Genomic DNA, 24,785 nt, shown 5'->3' with positions numbered 1-24,785 from the left:
TGTAACCTCCGTAGCCATCTCAATATAGAATATTTCAGTCTATCCAGAAATTTCTCTCGTGTCCCATCTTAGTCTTTCCCTGCCCTGGCAATCACTGATTGGTGATTTTTTTCACCTTAGGTTAGTTTTGCCCGTTTGAGAACTTCATAAACGGAATCTATGAGTTTGGCATCTTACACTCAACATAAAGTCTGTAAAATTTATCTGTAATTTTTGTATTTATCAGTAATTTGTCCCTCTTTTGTTGCCAAGTGGTACTCTGTTGTATAGTGTATGCCACAATTTATTCATCCTTTTTCTATTAGGTTGTTTCCAGCTGTGGTTATTATGAATAATACTACTATGAACATCTGTGTACGAGTCTTTTTGTAGGAATATGTTTTCACTTTTTTTGGATAAAAACTTAGAGTGGAATTCCTGGATCAAATGACAGAAGTATGTTTAACTTTATAAGAAACTGCCAGTCCATTTTCTAACATTCAGATTGGGTCATTTTACATTCCCAATAGTGATATATGAGAGTTCCAGTTGTTCCAATATTGTCACCAACATTGAGTATTGTTAGTTTTTTTAATTTTAGCCATTTTACTGGTTGTATAGTAGCAGCTTGTTGGTTTTGATATCCATTTTCCTGATAACTAATGATATTGAACACTTTTTTTTTGTGCTTATTGGCTGTTTATCTATCCTGCTTTCTGTATAAGTCTTTTGCCCCTTTTTGATTGGATTGTTAGTCTTATTGTTGAGTTGTAAGAGTTCCTAATATATTCTGAATACAAATCCTTTGTGAATTTGAATATTTTCTGTGAATTGTGAATATTTTCTCCCAGTTAATGGCTTGCCTCTTCAGTTCCTAATGGTGTCTTAGATGAGCAGAAGTTTTAAGTTTTGATGAAGTCTAAGTTTTTTTTATAGTATTGCTTTTGACATTTTTTCTAAGATGCCATTGCCTACTCTTATGTCACAGAGATATTTTCCTATGTTTTCTTCTAAAAACCTTTAAAGATTTAGAGTTTATTTCAACCTATGATCTATCTTTAATTTTTGTATATAATTTGAGGTAGGAGCTAGAGTTTAATTTTCCTTCTGTAGGAATATCCAGTTGTTCAAGCGCCATTCTTAAAAAGATTTTTTATCCTTTATTGAATTTCTTTGGCATTTTTATTTATTTATTTATTTATTTAATATTTATATTTTTCGGATGTACATCATATTTTGAATTCTGTATACATTACAGCATGTTCACCACCCAAGCACTAATTATAGTGCGTCCCCTCACATGTGACCCTAATCACCCCCTTTGCCCTCCCCCCTCCCCCCTTCCCCATTGGTAACCACCAGTCCAATCTCCAATGCTATGTTTTTTTTTTTGTCGTTTTTATCTTCTACTTATGAGTGAGATCATATGGTATTTGGCTTTCTCCCTCTGACTTATTTCACTCAGCATAATACCCTCAAGGTCCTTCCATGTTGTCACAAATGGCCGGATTTCGTCATTTCTTGTGGCTGAGTAGTATTCCATCGTGTATAAATACCACATCTTCTTTATCCATTCGTCCCTTGATGGGCACCTAGGTTGCTTCCACGTCTTGGCTATTGAGTATAATGCTGCAATGAACATAGGGGTGCAAGTATCTTTATGCCTTTGTGTTTTCAAGTTCTTTGGATAAATACCCAGCAGTGAAATAGCTGGATCATAAGGTAGACCTATCCTTAATTTTCTGAGGATACTCCAAACTGCTTTGGCATTTTTGTTGAAAATCAATTGACTTTATAATTGGGGTTTATTTCTAGACTCCATTCTGTTCCATTCTTCTATTTGTTTGTCCTTATGCTAATACCACACTCCTGATTACTGTAGCTTTAAGTAAGTTCTTAAAGTCAGGTAGTGTTAGTCCTCCAGCTTTGTTCTTCTTTTTCAAAGATGATTTGACTATTCCAGGTCCTAGTATTTCCATATAAATTTTAGAGTCACTTTGCCAGTTTCTATAGAAAGGCATGGGTGGCTTTAGGATTGAGACTGAGTTGAATCCATAACTTAATTTGGGAAGAGTATGTGTGTGTGTGATACACGTATGTACATACACATCTTTTGGGGAGGGGAAGGATTAATGTGTTCATAAGTTTTAGTCTTCTAATCTATTTATGTGGTAGATCTCTCCATTTAGGTAGGTTATCTTTAATTTAATACTGTATATTTATGACAGAGTTTGAAACTTATGCTTTTTACATCTAATTATCTAATGCATATATTTTGTTGTTACATTGTGAGCTCCATTTAATAGGAACTGTGTCTTGTGCTCAACATATCCCCGGGGCCTATAACTGTGCCTGGTAAATAGAAGGGGCGTAAGTGAATGTGTGCAGTTAGCATTTTGGCTCTTTAGTTAAGCTAATAATAATTTTTAGAGTAGTTAATTGATGATTTTTGCTCCTTTCATAGCATTCCTTTGGAGTAGGCATTATTTTCCTTTCATGACAGGAATTTAAACAACTTTCTGTAAAGCCGAGTCTTGCCCCATTTGCAGTATGGTCGTCCTTTGCTGTGCTGTTACATCAAGGAAATGTGATGCAGACTAGGAAAGGTTTATTGAGAATCCTGAAGATTTGACGGAAAATAATACTGACTGGGATTACTAATTAGAAGATTAAAATGTACCATTTTCAAAATAACGAAATACTTTATTTTACCTTTTTCCAGAAAATATAGACATAAAGAAAACTAAAATAGCAATTAATTTTGAGGAAAAATTAGGTGCTTTACTAAGGGCTCTTAATTTCACCTACAAAATTCACTTCTGTAAAAGGTCAGAGAGTACCCAGCTTTTCCAAAGACCAATTTTATTTAATGGCTTTCAGAAACAAACACTGTGGAAATAAAGATAATAATGAGGCCCATAAAACTTCATGCTTTAGTGTTTAGGTAATTGCTTGTTAAATTAAGAAGGTATTTTTTTCTGGACATGCGTATACCCCCCTTCTTTTGGTAAGAATATAATGAAACCTTTCCTCTAATCTGGTTGAATTCCATTTTGTGTATCCAACAATTAGTGCAATATTAATTTTAGTGGGTTAAACTAATTCATTTATGACCAATTGAAGATGCTGAAATAATTGGTAATTATGTTGCTGTTATCAGAAATTACTTTCATGAAAGTTTGAACATGAGAAGAATACATGACAAAGATGGCTTGCTTTGGCTCAGTAAACAAGAAAATGTTTATTATGCTTCCTTTTGGCAAATTATGATAATTTAGCCCAATAAATCCATTATTAAATGGTCACTTCAAAATACTTAGTTAAAGCTATTCAGTTAATAAAATTATTTTACTATGGGAATTCACTTAAAAATAATTTTTTAAAGCACACTGTTAAATCACATTCATATGTTGAAACTTGGACTTTTGGGGACAGTGTTTTTATAGTATGGTAATCTTAATATTTTATACTTTAATTATAGATTTTGATATGCTTATTTTCTGATATGGGAAAGTTAGTTATTCTAATATTTCATTAAGAAAAAGCAGGTATGAGGTACGTTCTTTATGTATACAAATCGAAATAGAATGTTTCACTGAATAACTCTTACTTCATTGTACTTGAAATAGAATCTCTGTATTTGATATCTATCTTAATAAAAGTTTTTTAACAACAAAGATGCTCTACTAATGTAATAAGAAAATACTATATATCTTAAAATATTAATTGCTTATATGAATACTTTAAACTTTATTTTTTAGTACAACTTTTACTTTCCTTTTATTAAACAGATAGGCAGCAGGAAAGTCATAATAGGAGAAGCATCACCATGAAATGAATTTAAATTGTTTTACTGAGTAGACTTCATTTGTGCAAACAGAAAGCAAGTCCCTGAAAACCAATTTAATGGTCAGGAAAACTTTAAGGTCTAATACTTCAATCAATTCCTATGCTTTCTTTCCTGGGATAAGTACAAATAGGCCTTTATATGCATATGTAAAAAGTGAGTTGATGCAATGCTGCACATTTGTGGTTCTGCTTAAGAAGCTTTGCAGCATTATTTTTCTAAGTATTTTTTAACCTATTATGGGTTTATGTTTCAGTTAAGATAAAACATAAGCACATTAAACATATATAAAACATATATGTATATAAAATATAGATAAAACATATATAATTCATCAAGTTGTTGAAAGTAAGGCAATTTTAATAGACTCAAAATAGACGTTCATAAAAGTTTAAATTCTTTTATAAAGGGATACAGTGTTACTAATAATAATATATCCTGAGATTTTTGGTTCGTTAGAGGATATTTATCTTCTAGCATGCCCCCCATTTTAGGTAGATAAATCTAGCTGTTAGAGGAATTTAATGTATCTATTCTACTCTACTAAATAGTAATAGTAAGATGATGATGATGATGGTTACAATAATATTCATTGAGTGTTTTCTATGTGCAAGATAGAAAGTCACTGTACATACTTTTCTTCTAAATGAATGAGAATTCGGGTGATGTTCTTGTGTTTTCACAACAAAATGTCAACTCAGCCATTTTTCAGTCCCTCTACTTAAACTCTGCTCCTCTTCAATTGCTACTCATTAGGCTCCTGGTGGTGGCAGAAGTTCTCTCTTTCTTGGTCCATCTTCACTCACACACACACAGGAGTAAACCCTGGAAAGAACAAATTATTTGTTCATCTAATAATTGGCATATTCCTCAGATGATTTTTCAAGACTGAATATTTTAATCGACAGTTTCTTGCACCTTGAAGATTGTTGACATGGAAATGAAGCTGAGAGTTAGATGGTTGGAATAGACCATGAATACTGTGACACATTGTTTATTTACATATGATAAAGACTACAATATTGGAAGTAAGATAAAGAACAATACAGGTCATCCAAAAAAAGAGGAGGAGAGGAAAGAAAGAAACTTGGAAGAATAGATGAGACGTTTTCACCACATGCCACATGCGACTTGATCGTGCAGCAGGAAATCTCACTGATTATAATGTGCTCTATCAGGAGCTTAAACACTCTACCTCATCCCACTTCTTTGGCAGCATCCCAGTGACTGCTCCTCAGTCATTGCTCTGACATAGCTCCTAAAGCAGAAATCTATTTGTGTGCATTTATTTTGTGTGAATCTGAATTTTGAAATACTGTGATACAGAGAAGCAGATTGATTCCATTTGGATCCTCATGTGACGTGTCAGCATTCTAACTCAGTCCATCCATTTTTCAGAACGTGAGAGTCTCACTGCAGTAGCACTTTGTCAGTTAACCAAGACTGTTAGATAACTACTTTTCATTATAAATTATATTTTATGTTGTAATATTGAAACTAACATGTTACGGAGATGGGTGAAAAATTTCCACTAATTTTTCACATACAGCCTGGGCTTAGAAAGAATACTCTTGCTTGCTTTATGCCAGTGATTTGCAGAAGATATATCAGTTGAAGAATGCTGCTGTATTGCAGTACTGATATTGAAGAAATTTCTTATAAATTTACCAGCTATTCTAGTAATATGACCCACAGGTTGTATATATTTGTCATATGCATTACCAGAATAAAATAATGGTTTTCCAGAATACGCTTTCTTTCACCAATTATCAGAACTAACCCCAAATATTTTCACTATATATTCAAGCAAATTCAGAATTAAATTTTGTAAAATCTTTTTGTTTATTTGTAATTGTTTTGAATTATCCTGTTTTATATGTATTTCCATCTTGTAAACAAATTCTCTTTGGAAATAGATAAGTTATGTTTGCATCATATGTTTAATTTCCTTTTACTTAACTGAAATGTGAATGAATGATATTTTTGAAACCACAGGTTTTGGCCCATTCATCTCCCACCCACATATACATGATATTGGTTGATATCCTTCAGTGACAATTAAAATGGAATCTTTGTTTTCAGTTATCTTTTTAATGACTTAATACTTGATTTGAACTGATGACTGAATGATTTTTCAAAAAGAAATTAGCAGTGATTTTTAAAGTTACCATTATTATTATTTCTTTTTCAGCAAGGCTAGAGAAGATCTTCTTAAAACTCAGAAAGAACGTGATTTTCATCGAATGCACCACAAGCGAGTAGTCCAGGAAAAAAACAAATTAATTAATGACCTCAAAGGGTAAACTGCTCATATCTGTTGGCATATCTATTAAAGAGTTGATTCATTAGTGTTAAGCAACTTGGCCATGGCAGAAGGTTTCAGGTAAAGTTATGTATTCACCACTTATTGAGCATCTACTGTGTGCCAGACACTGTGCTGTGTATTTGAAACACAAGTAAAGTAAGTTTAGGCTCCTGCTGTCAGGGTTCCCAGAGACTATTGGGATGTGTGATAAGGAATGAGTTAAACAGAAATGTACTGAATATACTTCTTTGTTGCTATGCCAACCAAAAGGGTGGTCACCCCAGCCAGGCTGGAGCATGAGAGGTTTCAGGAACCTATTTCCACAGGAATTGAATTCTAAAGTATGAGTTAACAGAGTGAGGGAGTGGGGTCAGCAGGGTGCTGTGGGCAGAGATGGTTCAAAGACATCAAGTCACGAAGAGACATGCACATTCACCAAATTGTAAGCATAGAGAGCAAAGTGCAGATATGGCCTGACAAGGGTGAGGTGGGGGGAGGGGCACATACTGAATGACTTTGCGTTTATGCTAAGGCCTTCAGAAATTATTCTCAAGACGTTATTCAGATTGACTTTCCCTCCTCCTGCAAAAAACCAAAAAAACACAAGAAAAGAATTTATCATCCTTAACTAAAATTCTCTTTTGCTTATTCTAGGGCAGTGCTGTCCAATAGAACTTTCTATGATGTTGTAAATATTCTATGTCTGCACTGCTCAAAACAATAGCGACTAGCCACATGTGCTAGCACTTGCAAGGTGGCTAGTACAAATGAGAAATTAGATTTCTAATTTTATTTAATTTTAATTGATTTAAGTTTAAATTTAAATAGCCACATTTGCCTAGTTGCTACTCTACTGGACAGTGCAGCTCAAGGGTAGCAATGATAATTGCTGTCTTTTGTGGGTTATTGTGGCTATTGAAACTATTTCGATTTCTTAAGCATAGTCTGTTGCATGGAGTTTCAGAATCAATGTGCTCTCAAGCTTAGCAATATATTAGAACCTAGAGTTTTTCTGATTTTTCTTTAATTGAACCTCTGTAGGAATAACACACCACTTTAAGTGAGAGATTTACATTAACCTTTAAAAAAAGACCTTGAGAATGTTTATTTTTTGACTAATCAATACTTTTGGTCTCATATCTTGGTCTAATTTTTTTTGGTTCATATGTCCAGATAAATTCAGAATAAAAGTTCAAAATGATTTGTTTTCTTTTTAACATAAACCTTAACTGAGAAGTAGAATGATATAATGGAAAGAGCTAGGATTTTGGAGTTAAGTAAGCATTGGAAGCCTGGCTGTACCATTTACCTTTAGGTGCCCATCATAGTTTTCTTTCTTTTGTGTAAAAATGATGATAATAAATCTTGGATTAATGTGTATAAAGTACCTGATATGGTGCCTGGAACGTGATAGATGGTCAACACCTTTGCATCTGCCCTAACATTGAAAGTGTGTTGAATATATACTACTTCATCTAAATTTCCCTTTTTATGCAGGTCTCTTTTTAGAACTGTGTTTGTATTGTACTTCATTTTAAAAGTTCGTTCTTTTAAATTTGGGAATTATTCTACACTCAGGACCATAAAGAGCCCTGCGGCTCTTCTGAAGTCACGTAGGCGTTCTTTAAAGGTAGCTAAGCTTTTTCTTATCCAAAGATCAATAATTGCTGTGCCTTCATCAGGGTCAGTTACCCATTTGCCCAGAGGAAAAGCTCAAAGGTAATATTTAATAGTTTTGTGTGTATGTGCACGTATACACACACCTATGATTAGTGAGTCTGAATCATAGCACCTTTGGTTGGAAAGGTCTCAGGTTTTACCCTCTTCCCACTCTCTGTGCTACTGCAGGCAGGCTGCGGGACTTCAGCACAGTCACGCACAGGGAAGCTGCATGCCAGTACTACTTCTTGCACTTCCTGGCTCGGTTGTGTTGACCTTTATATGCTTATTCATTTTTTTCCAATGAAAAAAAAGGAAAACAAAAGTTAGATGGAAGTCACTGATTTAACTCAATTAACCTTTAAGATGCCCTTTATTTTTCGTAGGTTGAAGTTACATTATGCGTCTTATGAACCAACCATAAGGGTGTTGCATGAGAAGCACCACACTTTACTGAAGCAGAAAATGCTGACCTCTTTGGAAAGAGACAGAGCAGTCAAGCAGGTAAAGAGACCGTCGAAGTTACCTCAAAGTGATTTTTAACCATTTATTTTTTTATAACACACGTAGAAATAGTGGTTTTGTTTCTGAGATAAATATAAAAAAGTTTATACCAATTGCTATGTTGCAGAAAAGATTCATTTGGAAACATTCAGAAAAAGTATTTTATCTATTTTAAACCTATAAAGATTATTATTAAGTTAAATATTATTTAACTAAAACATAAATTTATAGCAGATTATTAAAGTGTAGTTAGAGGACAAAACTCAGCCATTGTGGTCAGACAACCTCGGGTTTAAATGCCAGCTTTGATAGCCATAAACGTGGACCTTACTTAAACTCTTGGAACTCATATTTTTCACATGTAAAGTGTAGTCACAATGACCTACCTTTTCACATTGTTGTGAAACTTACTTGAGATAGTAACTATTTGACACGCCTAGTTATTGACTCAGTTTCCAGTCATTTTTGCTATTGACCCCCTTTCCATTCTTCCTGCAGCCTTTTTGCATAGGTTAGGCCTAGGGCAGTGTTGAGGACCCTTTTGTATAGAATTCAAAAAAATAAAACAGAATGTCAATGGGCCACGTTAAAAATTTGTAATAGTTTTTTGGAAAATAAAAAACTGTGTGCCACAACTAGAAGGACCCACAACTAAAATATACAACTATGTACTGGGGGGATTTGGGGAGATAAAGCAGAAAAAAAGAAAAGATTGGCAACACTTGTTAGCTCAGGTGCCAATCTTTAAAAAAACTGCATCTGTGCTTAACATTCTTTCATTGTTTTCTGGAGATTTTCATTTTTGGTTAAACTTTGAGAAGCTACAAAAGCTTTCATGATGGTTATACTCTTCCTTGAATGATTTTATTATTAAGACATACTTTAATCAAGTGTATTTTGTCTTTTCTTGAGTGTAATTCCTAGCTACTAAAATGTAAAACATCGCTTGTTTCTGTGCTTCTTTGTGCTTGAATTTTAATTTTATATTTTTGAAAGTCTGAATTATATTATTAGTAATATTGCGTACAATGAGTTTAATAATAATTTACATTTTTATGGCGTTATATGTCAAACCTTCAGAATTCATATCCCTGCTCCTCTTCATCTAACCTGTCCCCTCGCCTTCCAACTAGAGGCACAGCTCTACGTCTTGGAGCACAGTGAGCTGGGTTCAGGTCACTCCTACCTCTTGTCCTGCCACAGGCCCAGCTTAGACTTTTGCTACCCATCTTAACTCTTCTTATCCCGTGGTCTCATGCTTGTCTCCCTGTTACCCTTCTCCAGGGAGGAATCCATCAGGGGCTGCCATATATTCCCAGTGACCACATATGCTTTGACATCTTTGACAGACCCATCAGATGGCGTCTCACTATTCAAGGATACCAGAGCCTTTCAGGCATCAGTGCTGGCAAGTGCCTACTCTCCCCTTGAGACTGTTGATTTCTGCATCTGTACCCTGTCCAGTACTGGATCTGCCACTCATCTTCTGTGAGATTAGGGCTGAATTATCTTCCTGGAAGGGCCATCCGTTCCTCTATCTCTAATATGAGAGGAATTTTTGAGGTTAGATCAAAGGCTGTAAATGAGAACATATTTAGGCCACATTCGTTCTTTGGGTTTCCGATTGCCCCTCACTGGTTTAGTTAAAAGAGCTAAGAATTGGGAGTGGTAAGTCTGAGTCCCAGCTGTGCTGCATAGTAGCCACGTAAGTAAACATTCAAGTCATTTTACATATATGTCTATTTTCTTGCCTATTAAACAGAGATAAAATTACTTGCCTTATGATATGTATCTAAAATGAAAAGATGTTTAAAAAATTAAAATCACTCTCTCTATGAGGCACAGTTGAATTTTAACACTACCATTCAGATGTGCAAAAAACTTTATCTTTATCCCCTGCAACTTATTTTATTTTGTCCTTGAACTCCTATTCCTGCAGAAGGCAAAGGAAAACATGACCTGTTATTAAAGACTGTTTAGGTCTTTCTTGGTTAAAACAGTCTCTGAGTTCAACACAGGGTGTTTGAATGATATATTAACTGACTGTTTAGCTAAAACATAACTATCAGTGTTAATTTTCTGTCTTCAAATGGCATTTTCTTATCCTTATTCTTCCTTGGATGGTTTCTAGTACAAAGGGGCACTTATGCTTCCATATGGCCTGAAGTCTGCATACTATCCTCTTGGCCTTCACTTTCTCATGTAGTGTGACTGGTTTGGTCATATTCTTGGTGTTGGGGTCTGTGGTTCTGGGTGGTTCTTTTGAGTGCGAACCAAAAAGAACTTGCTAACTCCCTGGCCTCTCCCACAGCATCTGTGAGATCCTTGGCATATGTGGCTTCATTGTCCGGACTCTCATCCTTTTTCTGGTTTAGTGCTTCAAATGTTAAAATTTTCACATACCCGCTGAGACCTGTTGAGACTTCTGATTTCCCTATACTGCAAACACAAGCCGTGGACAATTTGGAAATCATTTGAAGTCTACCTACATAGACACACCTCCTTCAGTCAATTTTCAGACACCACTTGGAGGGTATTATATTTTTCCAGCACAATGCAAAATATGAAGCTCTCTTTGAGAGGCTGTCAATTTTCTTAGAACATTCTCTGAGCAGGTAGGGGGAAGTATAGCCTATGCTCGGAGTATCCCTGAACTTTCCGACTTTCTGTGTCCTTTGCTTCCAACAAATCCCCCACTTAGATTTTTAGCTTGAGAGATGAACCAGGTCATTCATATCTGAACCCTTTATACTTCTTTGTTCTATTGGATGGGATAGCTTCCTGTCCTCTTCTACATTATTGGTCACTCTACATCCCCATTTGTCCCAGACAGTACTAATTTACACCTTTTGTCATGCAGTATAATAGCTTCCACTTTTATCCTAAAAGAAATCTCAATTTGAAGAATACTAATGGGAAAGTTCTAAAGAGTTTATTTCCTGTTATCTAAAAAGGAGCAGTTAGGATCTAGAAATAGCTTTCCTCTCTCTATCAAGTCTGCTGTTCAAGATGTTAGATTCACTATGATTTGAGAAAGTCATATTTGCATAAGATATGCCATTTCTGCCATCATAGATTTCACTATGGACAATGCTAATACTGGGCACTTGGATGCTCTTCTAGATCTGTTTTATGGCTGTCAATAGAAAGTAGATGTGGCAGCTGCCATTCTCAGGATGAATTCTGTATTATCCACGCTTCCTTACATCAGCAGATTTTGTTTAAGATCCAAAATGGGTACACATGATTGATGGAACCTATGCAGTATTGTTAGTATCCTAGTTACGAGAAAGAATGGATAAGTATCTGATATCTATAGTGAAAGGTAGAAGATTCACAATTCACTAAACCCAAGGTGCTGAGTGTCCAAAATGACTGTCAGATATCCCTTACACCAGTCTAACCCTAGGATCAATTAGCATATTCTCCAAATTAGGACTGGGAATATAGTCTCAGTCCTATCAGCTCTGTCTTTGGAGAACAAGCCAAGGTTGCCATTTAATGAACTGAACCTTTTTGGGAACCCTTCACACAGAGAATGATTCATTGCTAACAAGTCTCTTTTTCTGGTTATACAGCCATGGATTAACCTTTTAACTTGAATTTAAGTGTGTTGTGAAGCTGTAGAATGAATTTATATAAAATATTTTAAAGTGAAAATATTTAAAAATACGTGAAAAGTTCCTCTATGATCCAACGTTGAAGATATATCAACTTTTATGCTTATTTTTTGATTATGTCTTTATTTCAGTATTTGATGTAGTTATGCTTTGAGAATTCAATTCTAACCAAAACTTTTAGGATGTGAGCTTAGATCAGTAGGAAGTATCTTATGTTTTCTGTCTGGATACCTAATCATCACTTCCTTAAAAGCCTTATCTTAATGAACATTTAGCTCACTATGTTTCTCTTTAAATATACAGATATCTCAAATACTTTGCATAAAGAAGGGTTAGAATTTAGAATATTTAATGTTATTCAGTTTATATATAAAAGATTGAAAATATAGTATGAGAGGACAAAAGTCTAATAGTATGTGTTTTCAGATTCTTTTTGTAGATAATAAACAGTGTAACAACTTTTAGATTTATTTAAATCTTGTAGAAAAATCTATAATGTAATTATTTTCAGTTTTATAAAATTAGTGAAAATGTTCAAAATTCTTAATTAGAGCCCCATGTTTGAAAAAAGACAAAATATAATTTATTTGTTAGTGTGTGTATAAATAACAAATTACATTTTATCTTTTTTGTATCATGAGGCTCTAATTCAGGAGATATTCTAAAAATTATATATACTTCCTAGGTCTGTCTGCTGAGAGGGTCTAGAAGTAATGACACTCCAATAGCAACAAATATACCCAGTGCTCAGATAGCAGTTTCTAATACCATTCTCTAATAAAAGGAAGTAGGGCTCCTTGGAGAAGTGGCTGATTGTAGGCTGGGCACGGAAAATACAAGATGAACTTGTACCATTTGGAGGATCTTGTGCTAGAAAGTTAGGAGCTGTTCAAAAAGTAAATAAGAAAGGGAGAAAGAAAGAAAGGAAGAAAGAAAATACCCAACAAAACAATGGGGTATGTCAAGGGACAAAAGAACTTTTGTGGGTGTCTACAGAGGTAGATGGACCACCAACCAAATTTGGTTTGAATTTTGAGCCTGATGATGCCATACACTCACCAAGAGGGTATGAAAACATTTATTATTTACATATGTTAATTCTCTGGGGAGAGCAGCACATGCCTGCCATGCTAGTCTGAAATGAGAAAGCAAGGAAAGGAGACTGGCTTTTATTGTGGTTAGAATTGGGGGTCAGGGCAAGAGTTCTCATGTGAGAGCAGGGGCTTGTATGGTTTGAATCTCCCACCAATGCCAAAGGAGGCAGCACCCAGGCTTTCTTAACAGCTCGTGCAGATTGGGACACAAAGAAAACTGGGTGAGTAAAGCTTAAAAGCTGTTAGCAGTCAAACATCAAAAAATGGAGTCAGACTCATTACAGGAATCAAGCCTGAAACAGTTCCCAGTGGTCAAATTTGGAACAATTTGAGCAATGAAATAAATAATGTAGTACTGGACTATAATCTAAAGTATAAAATAAATGTCTATGAGTTAATAATGATGTAAATAAATGATTGAGTATATAAATGCGGGAGAAGAAAAATACCTTCCTTAAAGAAGAAGCCCAAATGACATATGTAGATATTCTTCCCCTCAATGAAGGGAAGCTTAACTCTTCAGCTGTTAAGTGTTGGTTGCACTTAATGACTTGCTTCCAAAAGTACGGTGGAAATGGGAAAAAAGTAACTCTATAGTGGAGAAACCTGGCAAATACTACTTCAGGAAGATGATCAAGGTTAATATTATCAGTGTTTAATTATGTTGATATCATGTACCCTTGATGTGATGTGCCAATTATGGTACTTCCACTCTGTGGTCTTCTTCCCCAAAACCTATAATTCCAGTCTAACCATGAGAAAACATCAGACAAACCCAAATTTATGGACATTTTGAAAAATATTACCTGACCAGTACTCCTCAAAATTGTTGAGGTCATCCAAATCAGAGAGTGTCTGAGAAACTGTTCCAGTCCAGTGGAGGCTAAGAAGACACGATGATTAAATGTAACATAGCATCCTGGATGGGATGCTGGAACAGAAAAATTAAATTAGTAAAACATTAATGAAATCAGAACAAAATATGGACTTTCATTAATAATAACGTATCCATATTGGTTCATTACTTGTGACAAACGTCCCATGGTAATGCATAACCTTAACAGGGAGAACAGGGTGCAGTATATGCAGGAGGTCTCTGTACTATATTTTCAACTTTTATGTAAATTTTACACTATTCTAGATAAGAAGTGCATTTAAAAAAATCTTATAATCCATTTGGCTTCTAAAAACAGGTATGAAGTTTTCCATTCTTTTTTAACCAGGTATTTTATGAGCACTAATCCATGGGTTACAATTTATTATCTGCTATTTTCTATTAATAAAGACATGTTGCTACTCAGTGATAGTAGAAAAATGTGTATATCTGTATATAATTAAACAGATGGTATTTTGTGTTGGTATAATCATATACAATGAGGGATGAGATAGCTTTTTATGGCTGAATTTTGAATTTAAATCTATTGTTTGGGAAATATAGGTAAATGGTATGCCACCCAACTAACAAATCTTCTTAATTATAAAATATGTTTCATAAAACAAGGAGTGTCTGTGAGTGGAAAATGAGCTAAAAGTTTTAGGAGTAACAACAGTCTTTTCATATTTTGCTTCTCAACTAATGCTTACCTCATCTTTTATGGACATAAAGGTGAATTAAGTTTTGTTAAGCAATTTTGACAGAGAAGAAACTCTCTCAAAGGAGAGACCTGATTGTCATTCAAAGTGTGCCGCGAGTATTCTTGATTCAAGAAACTATGCTATCAAATAAATGTTTCAGATGCTTATCCATATAGATACTTGATAATTGCCTGTGGAATTGAATTTAAGCTTAAAAGTATGTTTTTCTTTTGTTGCAGTTCACGTTTAATTTTTTTAAATACAGAGAAATTAATCCAAGAGGGATTAATATTTTTTATATTTTGCAAACAATATTTAAACATTACATTTTTAAACTTTTTTTTGAGTCATTTAGTATATAACCCCCCATCTTTGAATTTTGTTTTTTAGATTTCTGGACTTCAAGCATCGTGGAGGCTTATGGATACAGGACATGATATCTATGTTCCTGAAATTAGAGGTAAAAGTAAAATGTGATGAAACTCTAACAATATTGGTTAGTGATTTCTCAACCTTATTAGAGCTCAAAATTCTAGAGATATTTAAAAGTGAATAAATGGTTTGGCAACTATTTTACAAATTAAAATGTTAATGAAATGATCAAGGGGAAATATAGGTATGATACTGTATAGATTAATTTTAGGGAAAAATATGAGTAAATCATAATGGAGGACTTCTGCTTCTGGCCGTGATGGAGTACCTGGTGCTAGACTAGCCTTCTCCCCATAAATAACCCTAAAAACTAGACTCTGTAGATGAGACAACTACTTTTAGCCACTGGAAAACAGCACAAATCACAGAAGGCAAGTGACAGAAGGAAAATTTATAACTTGAGCCATCACCACGGCTTTGTGACTGAGGAAATTTCCAAAGCAAGCTCTATGGAGGTGCAGGTCAGGAAGAGCATGGCTGTCCTCCATGATCTGAAAAGGCAAAGGTCGTAGTTTACAAGTTGTTGAAGCAACAAGATCTTAGGAAAGGACACCAGATGAGAGAGTGCTGCAATGAATAGTGCCCAGTTTCTGAGGGAGTTCACTATGAGTCCTTAGTTGACGGCTGGGCTACACATGCAAGACTGCCTGAGACCTACCGGAGAGAGAAGATTCTCTTGGACTAAGAGGGGCCCAGGGATTCTAGAGGTTAAGCAGTGATGAGAGACATTGGAGTTCTGGCCATGCCTGGATGGAGAGACCTCTTTAACACTGTAAGACCATCTTAACATTCAGCATTCTATACCCACCCAATAAAGCCCACAACAAAGCCTACCCAGAATTTCTAGGGGAGACAGAGGTTAGAGTTTGAATCTTGCAAAGTTAGAGAGCCTTGGGAAATATTTAGGGATTTCCATGGATCCACCCTAACAAAGCATAAAATTAAGCCTAGAATTTCAAGATGATCGTCAAAAAATTAAACTGCCTACTAGAACAATAACCAATGCCCTTCAGAGGAAGACAGTTTCCCAGTACATAATTAAACACTTCTAGATATGTTATTGAAACAGGAAAATGTGATCTACAATCAAGACAAAAAGTGATAAATGGAAACTTACACCAAGATCACCCAGGTGTTGGATTTAGCAGATAAAAATGCTAAAGTACCTATTTTGGATATGATCAAGGACTTAAAAGAAAATATGACATTAATGAGTGAAGAGATTGGGAATCTTGGCACATAAATGGAAACCAAAAAAAAAAAAAGGGAAATAGAAATTCTATTACTGAAAAACACAATAACTAAAATGAAAATTTTATACTTCACAACAGATTGGAGATGATAAGTGTCAGTGAATTTTAAGAGACATTGATAAAAATCCTCTAAAGGAAAGAGAGAAAATAATGGAAGGGAAACTTGCCTATTTAACACGTATGTAATTGCAATCTCAAAGGGGAAAAGAGTGAGAATAGGGCATAAAAATATTTAAACAAAAGATGACTGAAAATTTTCCAAATTTGATGTAAAACATCAACTTAGAGACCCCTCAAAAAACAGCTAACTATAAACACAAAAAATCATGCCTGGATGCATTACATTCAACTGTTGAAAATTTAAGAGAGAAAATCTTTTGAAAGCAGCAAAAGAGAAAAGACATATTACATGCAGGGGAACAATAATACAAATAAAGGCTGATTTCTCATCAGAAATGATGGAATCTAGAAGCAATGAAATGGCATCTTTAAAATGTAGGAAAATTTTAGGTCAGAATTCTATATCCAATAAAAAGATCCTTCAAAAATTAGAGTGAAGTACAGACATTTTCATATAAATGAAAGCTAAGAGATTTTGTGGCAAGTCTTTGTGAAATGCAGGATATACTGAGGAATTTTCTTTGGGCTGAAAGAAAAGTATGCCGGAAGGAAGCTCAGATCTACAGAATTGAATACAGAGACTTAGAAGTGTGAAATTCTGATTAATGTAAAGATTAAGTTTTCCTCTTCTTAATTTTCTTAAAAGAAAAGTGACTAATAAAAACAAAATTTATAGCATTGCAAGGTACTGTTTATAAGGTAGGTAAAAGATAAGAAAATAATTTTGGAGGTGGTGCTAATGTTCTATGTCTTGATTTTGGTGGTGGTTATATGCTTACTTATCTTTGTCAAAATTTCCCCAACTCTACTTGGGGGAAATGTACACTTTTTATTGTCTGTAAATTATACCTCGATAAAATTGATTTAAAACAGAATGATGGGAAACACTAAAATATAGAAAGACTGCAAAATGGTGAGTATTCTTAGTATAACATCCCGTTGTTTCCAGATGACTATTTAAGGATGTTCTCTTATTAATTAAACCTTAAGAGAAATATATAGCATTCTCATATTTGAAATTTCTTCTTAGCCTTGATTCAATAGTTCCTTTCCTAATATTTTATGTTAAAGAAATATTAGTTATACTCACTGATGTGTAAAGAGACTCTGCACAAGAATGTTTATTGCAGTCACGTCTATAGTAACAAAACAATACAGGCAATCTTAATGTGTAACCATGAGTGAATATTTAAATAGAGTTGATCACACAGTACGGGGAAAGTCTTTAAAAATGATACGTAAGAAAATGCTCATGTTACAATATTAAGAAATAAAGACATATAGGGGCATGTCTGTTAAATATATGCAAAGAAAAATTATTGGAGGATGCACACCAAAATGTTTACATAATTTTCTTTGGGTGATATGATTATTTCTATATTTTTTCCTTATTGCATTTTTTTTTACAAAGAATAAGTATTTTCATTTGTATCAAAAAATTGTTTCATATGTGGATAACTTTCAAAAAGAATACAATTAGATATAAATATTAAAGGATGATATAAAGTTGTCATAATCTCAGGAACTCTAACTCCCAAAAAATGACTAAAGAGTGCCCCCAAAAAAATATATATATATAAGAAGGTTTGAAGGCTTAAAGTTTGAGGAATTTTGTGCATTGAGTTGATGCTTGCATCAGTTAATTTCTAATGCTACCTTCTACTCTAATAGCTTGTCATTTTACATGTTTATCTTTGTCATCTCTATTAAAATAAACTGGTGGTTTATAGATAACTCCTCTGTGAAATTATCTCTTCGTATTTAGTCTAATTCATGAATGAACACATTGCATATTTTTCTAGGCTGACATGTAATAAGGGACTTTGAAGATCAAGTTTGTAATTATATTTTGATCTCATGATATTTTGAAGGGGCTTTTGATCAGAAGGAATCAATGCCAACCCAACATGAAGAAATAGGTTCTTTCAGTTGCATGATCCCAATTACTGAATACAATTAACTTCTTGAATTCTGTACTGCATAATTTTGTGCTTCTTAGAAACGTGTACTCTAGTGTCAGATGTGGGACTTGCGGTACCTTTGCCTAAGTTTCTGGGGTCAGCATTTGGCTGTGTGATCTGACTGTCATCACTGATTGATCAACTTGGAGCCTTACTTAACCAGGGATTATAATTTGAAAAGAAATTGGTTTATTAATTAACTGGTTGTTCCTCATAAATCCTGCTGTTTTTCATAACTATGTTCATATATTTAACTCCCTCCTTCTTCATTTTCTTATTTTGGTTTAATTTTTTGTTTTCTTTTTAAGATTGGCACCTGGGCTAACAACTGTTGCCAGTCTTTTTTTTTTTTTTCCTGCTTTATCTTCCCAAACGCCCCCTATACACAGCTGTATATCTTAGTTGCAGGTCCTTCCAGTTGTGGGATGTGGGACGCCACCTCAATGTGGCCTGACGAGCGGTGCCATGTTCGCGCCCAGGATCCGAACCCTGGGCCGCTGCAGTGGAGTGTGCGAACTTAACCACTCAGCTACGGAGCCGGCCCCTGGTTTAATTTTTAAAATCTTTTATTTGTCTGTCTTTCTGGCTGTTATTCATCTATCCAACAATCCATTTATTTTGGGCAGAGATTGATATGACAGTAAAGATGCTTCAGATTAAGTGTTATTCACTCTGTAGTTAGGGAACAATGAATTGATTGTCATTTACTCTGAGCTTTAAGAAGAAGACTGTTAATCTAAATTTAGAGGATAAGACAAAAATTAGATTCATTTGGATTAGAGTTATCAAAGAATTTTAAACATGCTGTGGTTTTTTTTTTTTTTTTTGAGAAAGATTAGCCCTGAGCTAACATCTGTTGCCAATCCTCCTCTTTTTGCTGAGGAAGATTGGCCCTGAGGTAACATCTGTGTCTATCTTCCTCTATTTTATATGTGGGACACTACCATAGCATGGCTTGATGAGCAATGTGTAGGTCCACGCCGGGATCTGAACCAGCAAACACCAGGCCACCAAAGTGGAGTGCGCATACCTAACTGCTATGCCACTGGGCTGGTCCCCACACCATATTTTTTGACTATCAAAGTGACATGCTTGTTATAGAAAATTTTTAAATTATAAAATGTATTTTAAAACGATCTATAATTGCTACCACCCAGAGAAAATATTGTTAATACTTTAGTACTCAACTTTCTTACCTGAAAAGGGTTTTTAATTGATTAACTTATTTATTCTTGTATGGTATGTAGAATAATAGAAAAATTCCCAGGAGAAACTATGAAATGGTGAATTACTATTAACTAGATATTTGAAGTGACAGTTTTGTATTATGTTTTTCTTTGTTGCTATGAAAAGTAATTTGCACCAAATCTTTGCAAGAAACTACACACACCGCACTTTAGTTTACATATTATGAGATAAAACTGTTTTTGTGCGAGTTACTAATTTCTAAAAGTTTATGAATATGCTGGTTTTGATTGCTATGTTTGTTAGTTATTAACTTATATTACTTTCATTTTCTATAAAATTGCAATTTGAATGCAGTAATGCCTATTTCCAAAGCAGGTTAAAAAGGTATACATAATTGTATTTTAATATATCTTGTAATTTGTGATAGGAAATTATGAATGCAGGATGAACAGCCAGAAATTCGAAATGTTTGATGATGTGAAAAATTGTAGAAGCTGACTTCAGAGCTTCCCAGAGGAAATAGATGTTATATAAAGTAGAGCAAAGTATTCCTTAAGGTTTTTAGTTGATAATTAATTGCTGCTTGTTAAGTTGGGTATTTTGTTGCTGCTCAGAATTGCATTATGAGATGCCAGTTTCATATGACTACATATATGTAATATATGATCTAGTTGAGAAAGAGATATTATCATTTCAAATACAGCCTCTTCCTCTTTACTTCTGTTACCTTTTTCTGAATTCCAATTAGGTGTGTACTTGATCTCCTTATTTTAGCTTACATATTTCCTGATCTCTTAGATATTTTCTATTTATCTCCCTGGGTTAAATTAAGGATAATTTCTTCAAAACCTTATTTTAGTTAAATAATTCTCTTTTCAGCTGTGTTTAATCTATAAGGGAGTTAGGCACTGGCACAACATACTTTCTTAGGTATTTATTTGTTAAATGAATATATTCATGCATTTCTTACATTTAACCAGGGGCCTGAAAAATTTTCAATTAGCATTGGTCGAATGTGCATCTATGAAGGAATGGTTGAATGGGTGAAATTTAGCACTGGAGGTATAATAAATAAAATTTCTATAAATTAAAATGTTTATTTATTTGATGATTGCTTTATTTCTCTTAAGAAATTTGCCTTCCTTAAGATGTTGATTGTACCCAAGTAAAATGTGGGGAATTGCATAGCACCAGTCAGTACTATAGGCCTTGTCATTAATAAGCATTCAATGATAAACATGAGGATGCCAAAGATAGAGCCATGGATTTTGCTAGGATATTACTAAACATTAAGAGGCACTATGTGGACTTGGAGAATTTTATGCACTTAACCATGAGGGTGACACAAAATTTAGTGTCTGAGCCTCTCGTTTGCTCTACAAATCTGTGTGTGAGTTAAAGCAATGTTTATCTCATGAAGACTGGAAATCATGTTTATTCTTGCTGCATTGAGAAACAATTGAGAAGCATTATTTTCTGCCAATTCTACATACATTCTGCAATGTTTATTCTCATGCTTTTGTTCCAAATGTTGGATTTTTTTCTAAACTATTATTAAAGTGTGAATTTTTGTAATTTCATTTTGTTTGTGGAACAATTATGTATACTCAATAAACCAAGCCCTTTTCTGTTTTTGGCTTTCATTTGTTATCCTTGCCATTTTTGTTTGTTTGTTTCTTGCTTTTTATTTTCTTTCTTTTAGGAAGTGGTGCTTAGTAATGTACGTATTGCATACTACTTGAGCTCTGCTCATATCTCTAGAATTATCTTCTGGGCTCCTGGGTTTCTCTCCCTACTGCTTTCTCCTTTCTTCTCTAAAGATATTACTATACAGATTCTCCTCATATATAAAAGGGAGCAAAAGATAATGACCTTCACAGAGTTTTGACAGGATTTCATGAAATAATACGTGTAAATTGTTTAGACCAGTGGCTGGTATATAGTGAAAGATCAAAGAGGCATAGATGCTAATTATTACTTTAAATTATTATCCTTATCAGGTTGTCATCCTTGGTCATAGAAGAGGAAAATGCAGTAAACGAGAATTCAGAGTAAAACAGTTCCCTTCCTCTCAGCGAGCTGCATCGTCGCCTTCCTCCCTCCTTGGGCTCCCCAGCTTCTGGGGGTCTGACGTGCAGCATCGCTGAGGGGGTCAGGCAGTCTGGATGCCCAAGGGTTTGGAGTGTCTCAAGTAGTTTCATGTAGAACTAAGTTATGCAATGTTCTGCTTTTATGTGATTGTGGGGGTTATTTTGAGGATTTTCTTCTTTGTCTGGAACTGGTACCGGATAGGGAAAAGGAGTCAGATCAGGAAAGAAACTCAATGCCAGCCGTGTGCTTCCTTGCCTTTAGAACCTCAGGATTCTTTGAAAGCCTTGATGTTGAAACCATCCAGATATTTTTGTGCTCATCATCTTTTCTCTATTATAAATCTAGAGTTGTAAGTTAGAACATTGAGGTATGAGTTACTATAACCTCATTAGTTATTTGAAATCAGCTTGCTGTTTAGAAATACAGGTCAGAATTATGTATACCTAAACATGTGTACATATATGGAAAGATGTGGAAAAGAAAGAGACTGTTCCTATGACTTTTATTTTTCCCTCAGATGATTGCATTAGGACTGCTCTTTATGTCCAGGAGAGTTTTGGGACCAATGTTAGAATGATATTGGAATCTTACCCTGTGTTTTTCTTTCTTATTTTCTCAACATTGTGAAGCATAGAAAATATTTTATTAATACAATGTTCTTTAAAAAATCTCTTATTTATTATTTAGTTCCACTTGGGAAATTTTGTCATTGTTTGCCATTCTCTCCTGTGACCTTCTTCAACTTTGTTTATAAACACACAAGACCTCATGATAACAGGAACTTGGATATAATGTAATTGGAGATTGGCTTCTATGCTGTCTAACTGGCTTGCCATGCCATTTCAAAACTTTGTAGTAATGCCACCCTGCATTTTTGGGAAATGAATTTGAGACTTAAAACATTTTGGTATACTTTTAATATTATTAGTTTAATACTTTAAAAAATACATGTATGATGACTTTGGCTTTCTATTTTTGGTTATAATTATATTTCTTTCAAACAGTATAAATATTAAGAAAAAATTGTGTTATTTTGTAGTTGTTCCTAGTTTTGAAAAGGAAAATGCACCAGAAGGTCCTACTCAGAAAGGTCTTCGTGAAGCCAGGGAACAAAACAAATGTAAAACAAAGATGAAAGATAATACAAAGGTATGATATTTATTTTTGTTTCCATTAGTTCATACTTAACTCTCAGATCTTCATATCCAGGGACTCACACAGTATCATTATTTTACTGAAAAAGGGATGTAGAGGCTATGTGTTCTGGGCTCTCGATCTATAGATGGAAAATGGAGATCTTCAAACATTACTAGTAACTAGTTAATTGAGGGACATATGCTCGTTAGTGGCAGAGAGCTCAGTGAATCACTCTGCCAAGTACCCCGACTTAATCACAGCCACGTCCGCTCACCTGCTCACTTTTCTGCTTAAAATTATCTCTGTCCATAAGAAATAACTCCCAGATCGTCCCTTATTTATTAGTTTAATTTCAGAGTTTTGTTAATCTTTAAAAGTAGAATGGAGAGAATTATGCCCCATTTAAGAATTTCTTTGTATCGCAGTGCATTTTCTTTGCAATCAGGCTGATAGTTACAATATTCTGTAATGATTAAAGAAAAATGGTATTAAAAATGTCTGGTCAGAAGGATCAAAAACGAGGAAGAAAGAAAATTACATAAAACCTGTGAGTGGTTTAGTTTCTTGTCATGAAAATTGCATAGAAGTCTAGATAAAGTAACAAATTTTCTTATAAAGTATTTGTTACGTTTGGGTTCTAAAATATCTGGCATTCATTTAAAAATGAAAATATTTACAATTATAATGGCTTTTTAGTAGTAAGAATAGATTTTTATCAATTCACATATTAAAATAAATCTTTTACTTAGCTAATATCGATAACATTTTTTTCCTCAGAGGTATGCAGTGGAATCCAGTATCGTACATAATATTTGAATAAAGTACAGTCTAAACACTTTTAGGTTATACTGAGGCTTTGATAATCGCTTTTTTGCAATATTTAGATATTACTATTCCTCTGTTAACACTGTTGATTTACCAATTTGTGGTGTTTGGGGTAGATCCCCTCTTCTAGTCAGCCTGCCTCCGGCTCCCCCATGCCAACAACCTCCCATCGGGACAGACTTTCCCCTTTCGCCGCCATGAAGCTTTCCCACTCCTCAGGCTGCCTTTAATTTGAGTCTCTGCCAAATGCATCAGTGGTGGTGGATAACTGTCTTGCTGTCAATAAGTAGCGCTTGTTCTTATTTAGGTAATCTTTATTTATCCCTACAGAGGTTATTAGTTCAGGGAGCAAATAAAGCACTCGGAAGAATAAAAAACATATCAGAGTTAAGAATTTTGGGTGTGATTGTGGTGATTGTCATCAGAAACGTTTCCGTCTTCTGCTGGCGTAGGCGATCTCTTTCATGTAGGAAGTCACGCTTAGAACTTTGTTGATTCATTCACTAAGTACTTATGGCTTGTAAGACTCTACATTAGTAATGCAAGGTTGGCTTTTCATGTGACAAAAAGCTACTAAAATGTAGGACAAGTGCATCACATATTTATGCATAGTATATTCTTTTTTGATGTTTCATTAAAATATTTAACATAATACCTACAACATGATAGAAAAATTCAGGCCTTACAAAAGTGTGTAAGTGCAAAATAAAGTGAATTCTTCCCCTCTTCACCAAGTAATCATTTTTACTAATATTTCTTTTTTAATTTTCTTTCCTTTTTTTTTGTGCCCCTTGACCAACATCTCTCCTATTCCCCACCTCTAGCCCCTGGTAACCACCATTCTACTCTCTCTTTTTATGAATTCAGCTTTTTTAGATTCCACATGTACATGAGATCTTACAGTATTTATCTTTCTCTTGTCTAACTTATTTCCCTTAGCATAATGCCCTCAAGGCCCGTATGTGTTGCTGTGTTGTTGTAAATGGCAGGATGTCCTTCTTTCTCATAGATGAAAGATATTGCATTTTATACACTCCACCCCCCCCCCACACACAAACACACATGTTGCTTACTCATTCATCTGTTGACAGTTTATTTCTGTATCTTGGTTATTGTTGAATAATGCTGCAATGAACATGGGAGTGCAGATATCTCTTCAAGATACTATTTTCATTTCCTTTGGATGTATACTCAG

At 34.4% G+C, this 24,785-nt stretch overlaps 1 protein-coding gene across 5 annotated transcripts in view; it reads left to right on the top strand.

The window, feature by feature from the left end:
* The window catches only part of SPAG16 (sperm associated antigen 16), a 911,706-nt gene that overhangs the window by 28,406 nt on the left and 858,515 nt on the right, over nucleotides 1-24,785 (top strand). For 3 of the 5 annotated variants that reach the window (XM_070489782.1, XM_044751339.2, XM_044751342.2), the window contains 4 exons: nucleotides 6,018-6,125; nucleotides 8,177-8,294; nucleotides 14,974-15,043; nucleotides 22,668-22,777. In XM_070489782.1, the coding sequence (XP_070345883.1) occupies nucleotides 6,018-6,125; nucleotides 8,177-8,294; nucleotides 14,974-15,043; nucleotides 22,668-22,777 (406 nt within the window). The remainder of the gene's footprint in view (nucleotides 1-6,017; nucleotides 6,126-8,176; nucleotides 8,295-14,973; nucleotides 15,044-22,667; nucleotides 22,778-24,785) is intronic. The other 2 variants (XM_070489783.1, XM_044751340.2) reach the window with 1 other exon arrangement.

Source organism: Equus asinus, chromosome 19, assembly GCF_041296235.1.
Source record: "Equus asinus isolate D_3611 breed Donkey chromosome 19, EquAss-T2T_v2, whole genome shotgun sequence".
Taxonomy (NCBI): domain Eukaryota; kingdom Metazoa; phylum Chordata; class Mammalia; order Perissodactyla; family Equidae; genus Equus; species Equus asinus.
Note: the sequence above shows the minus strand (reverse complement) of the source record. Positions and strands in the feature narration are given on the sequence as shown.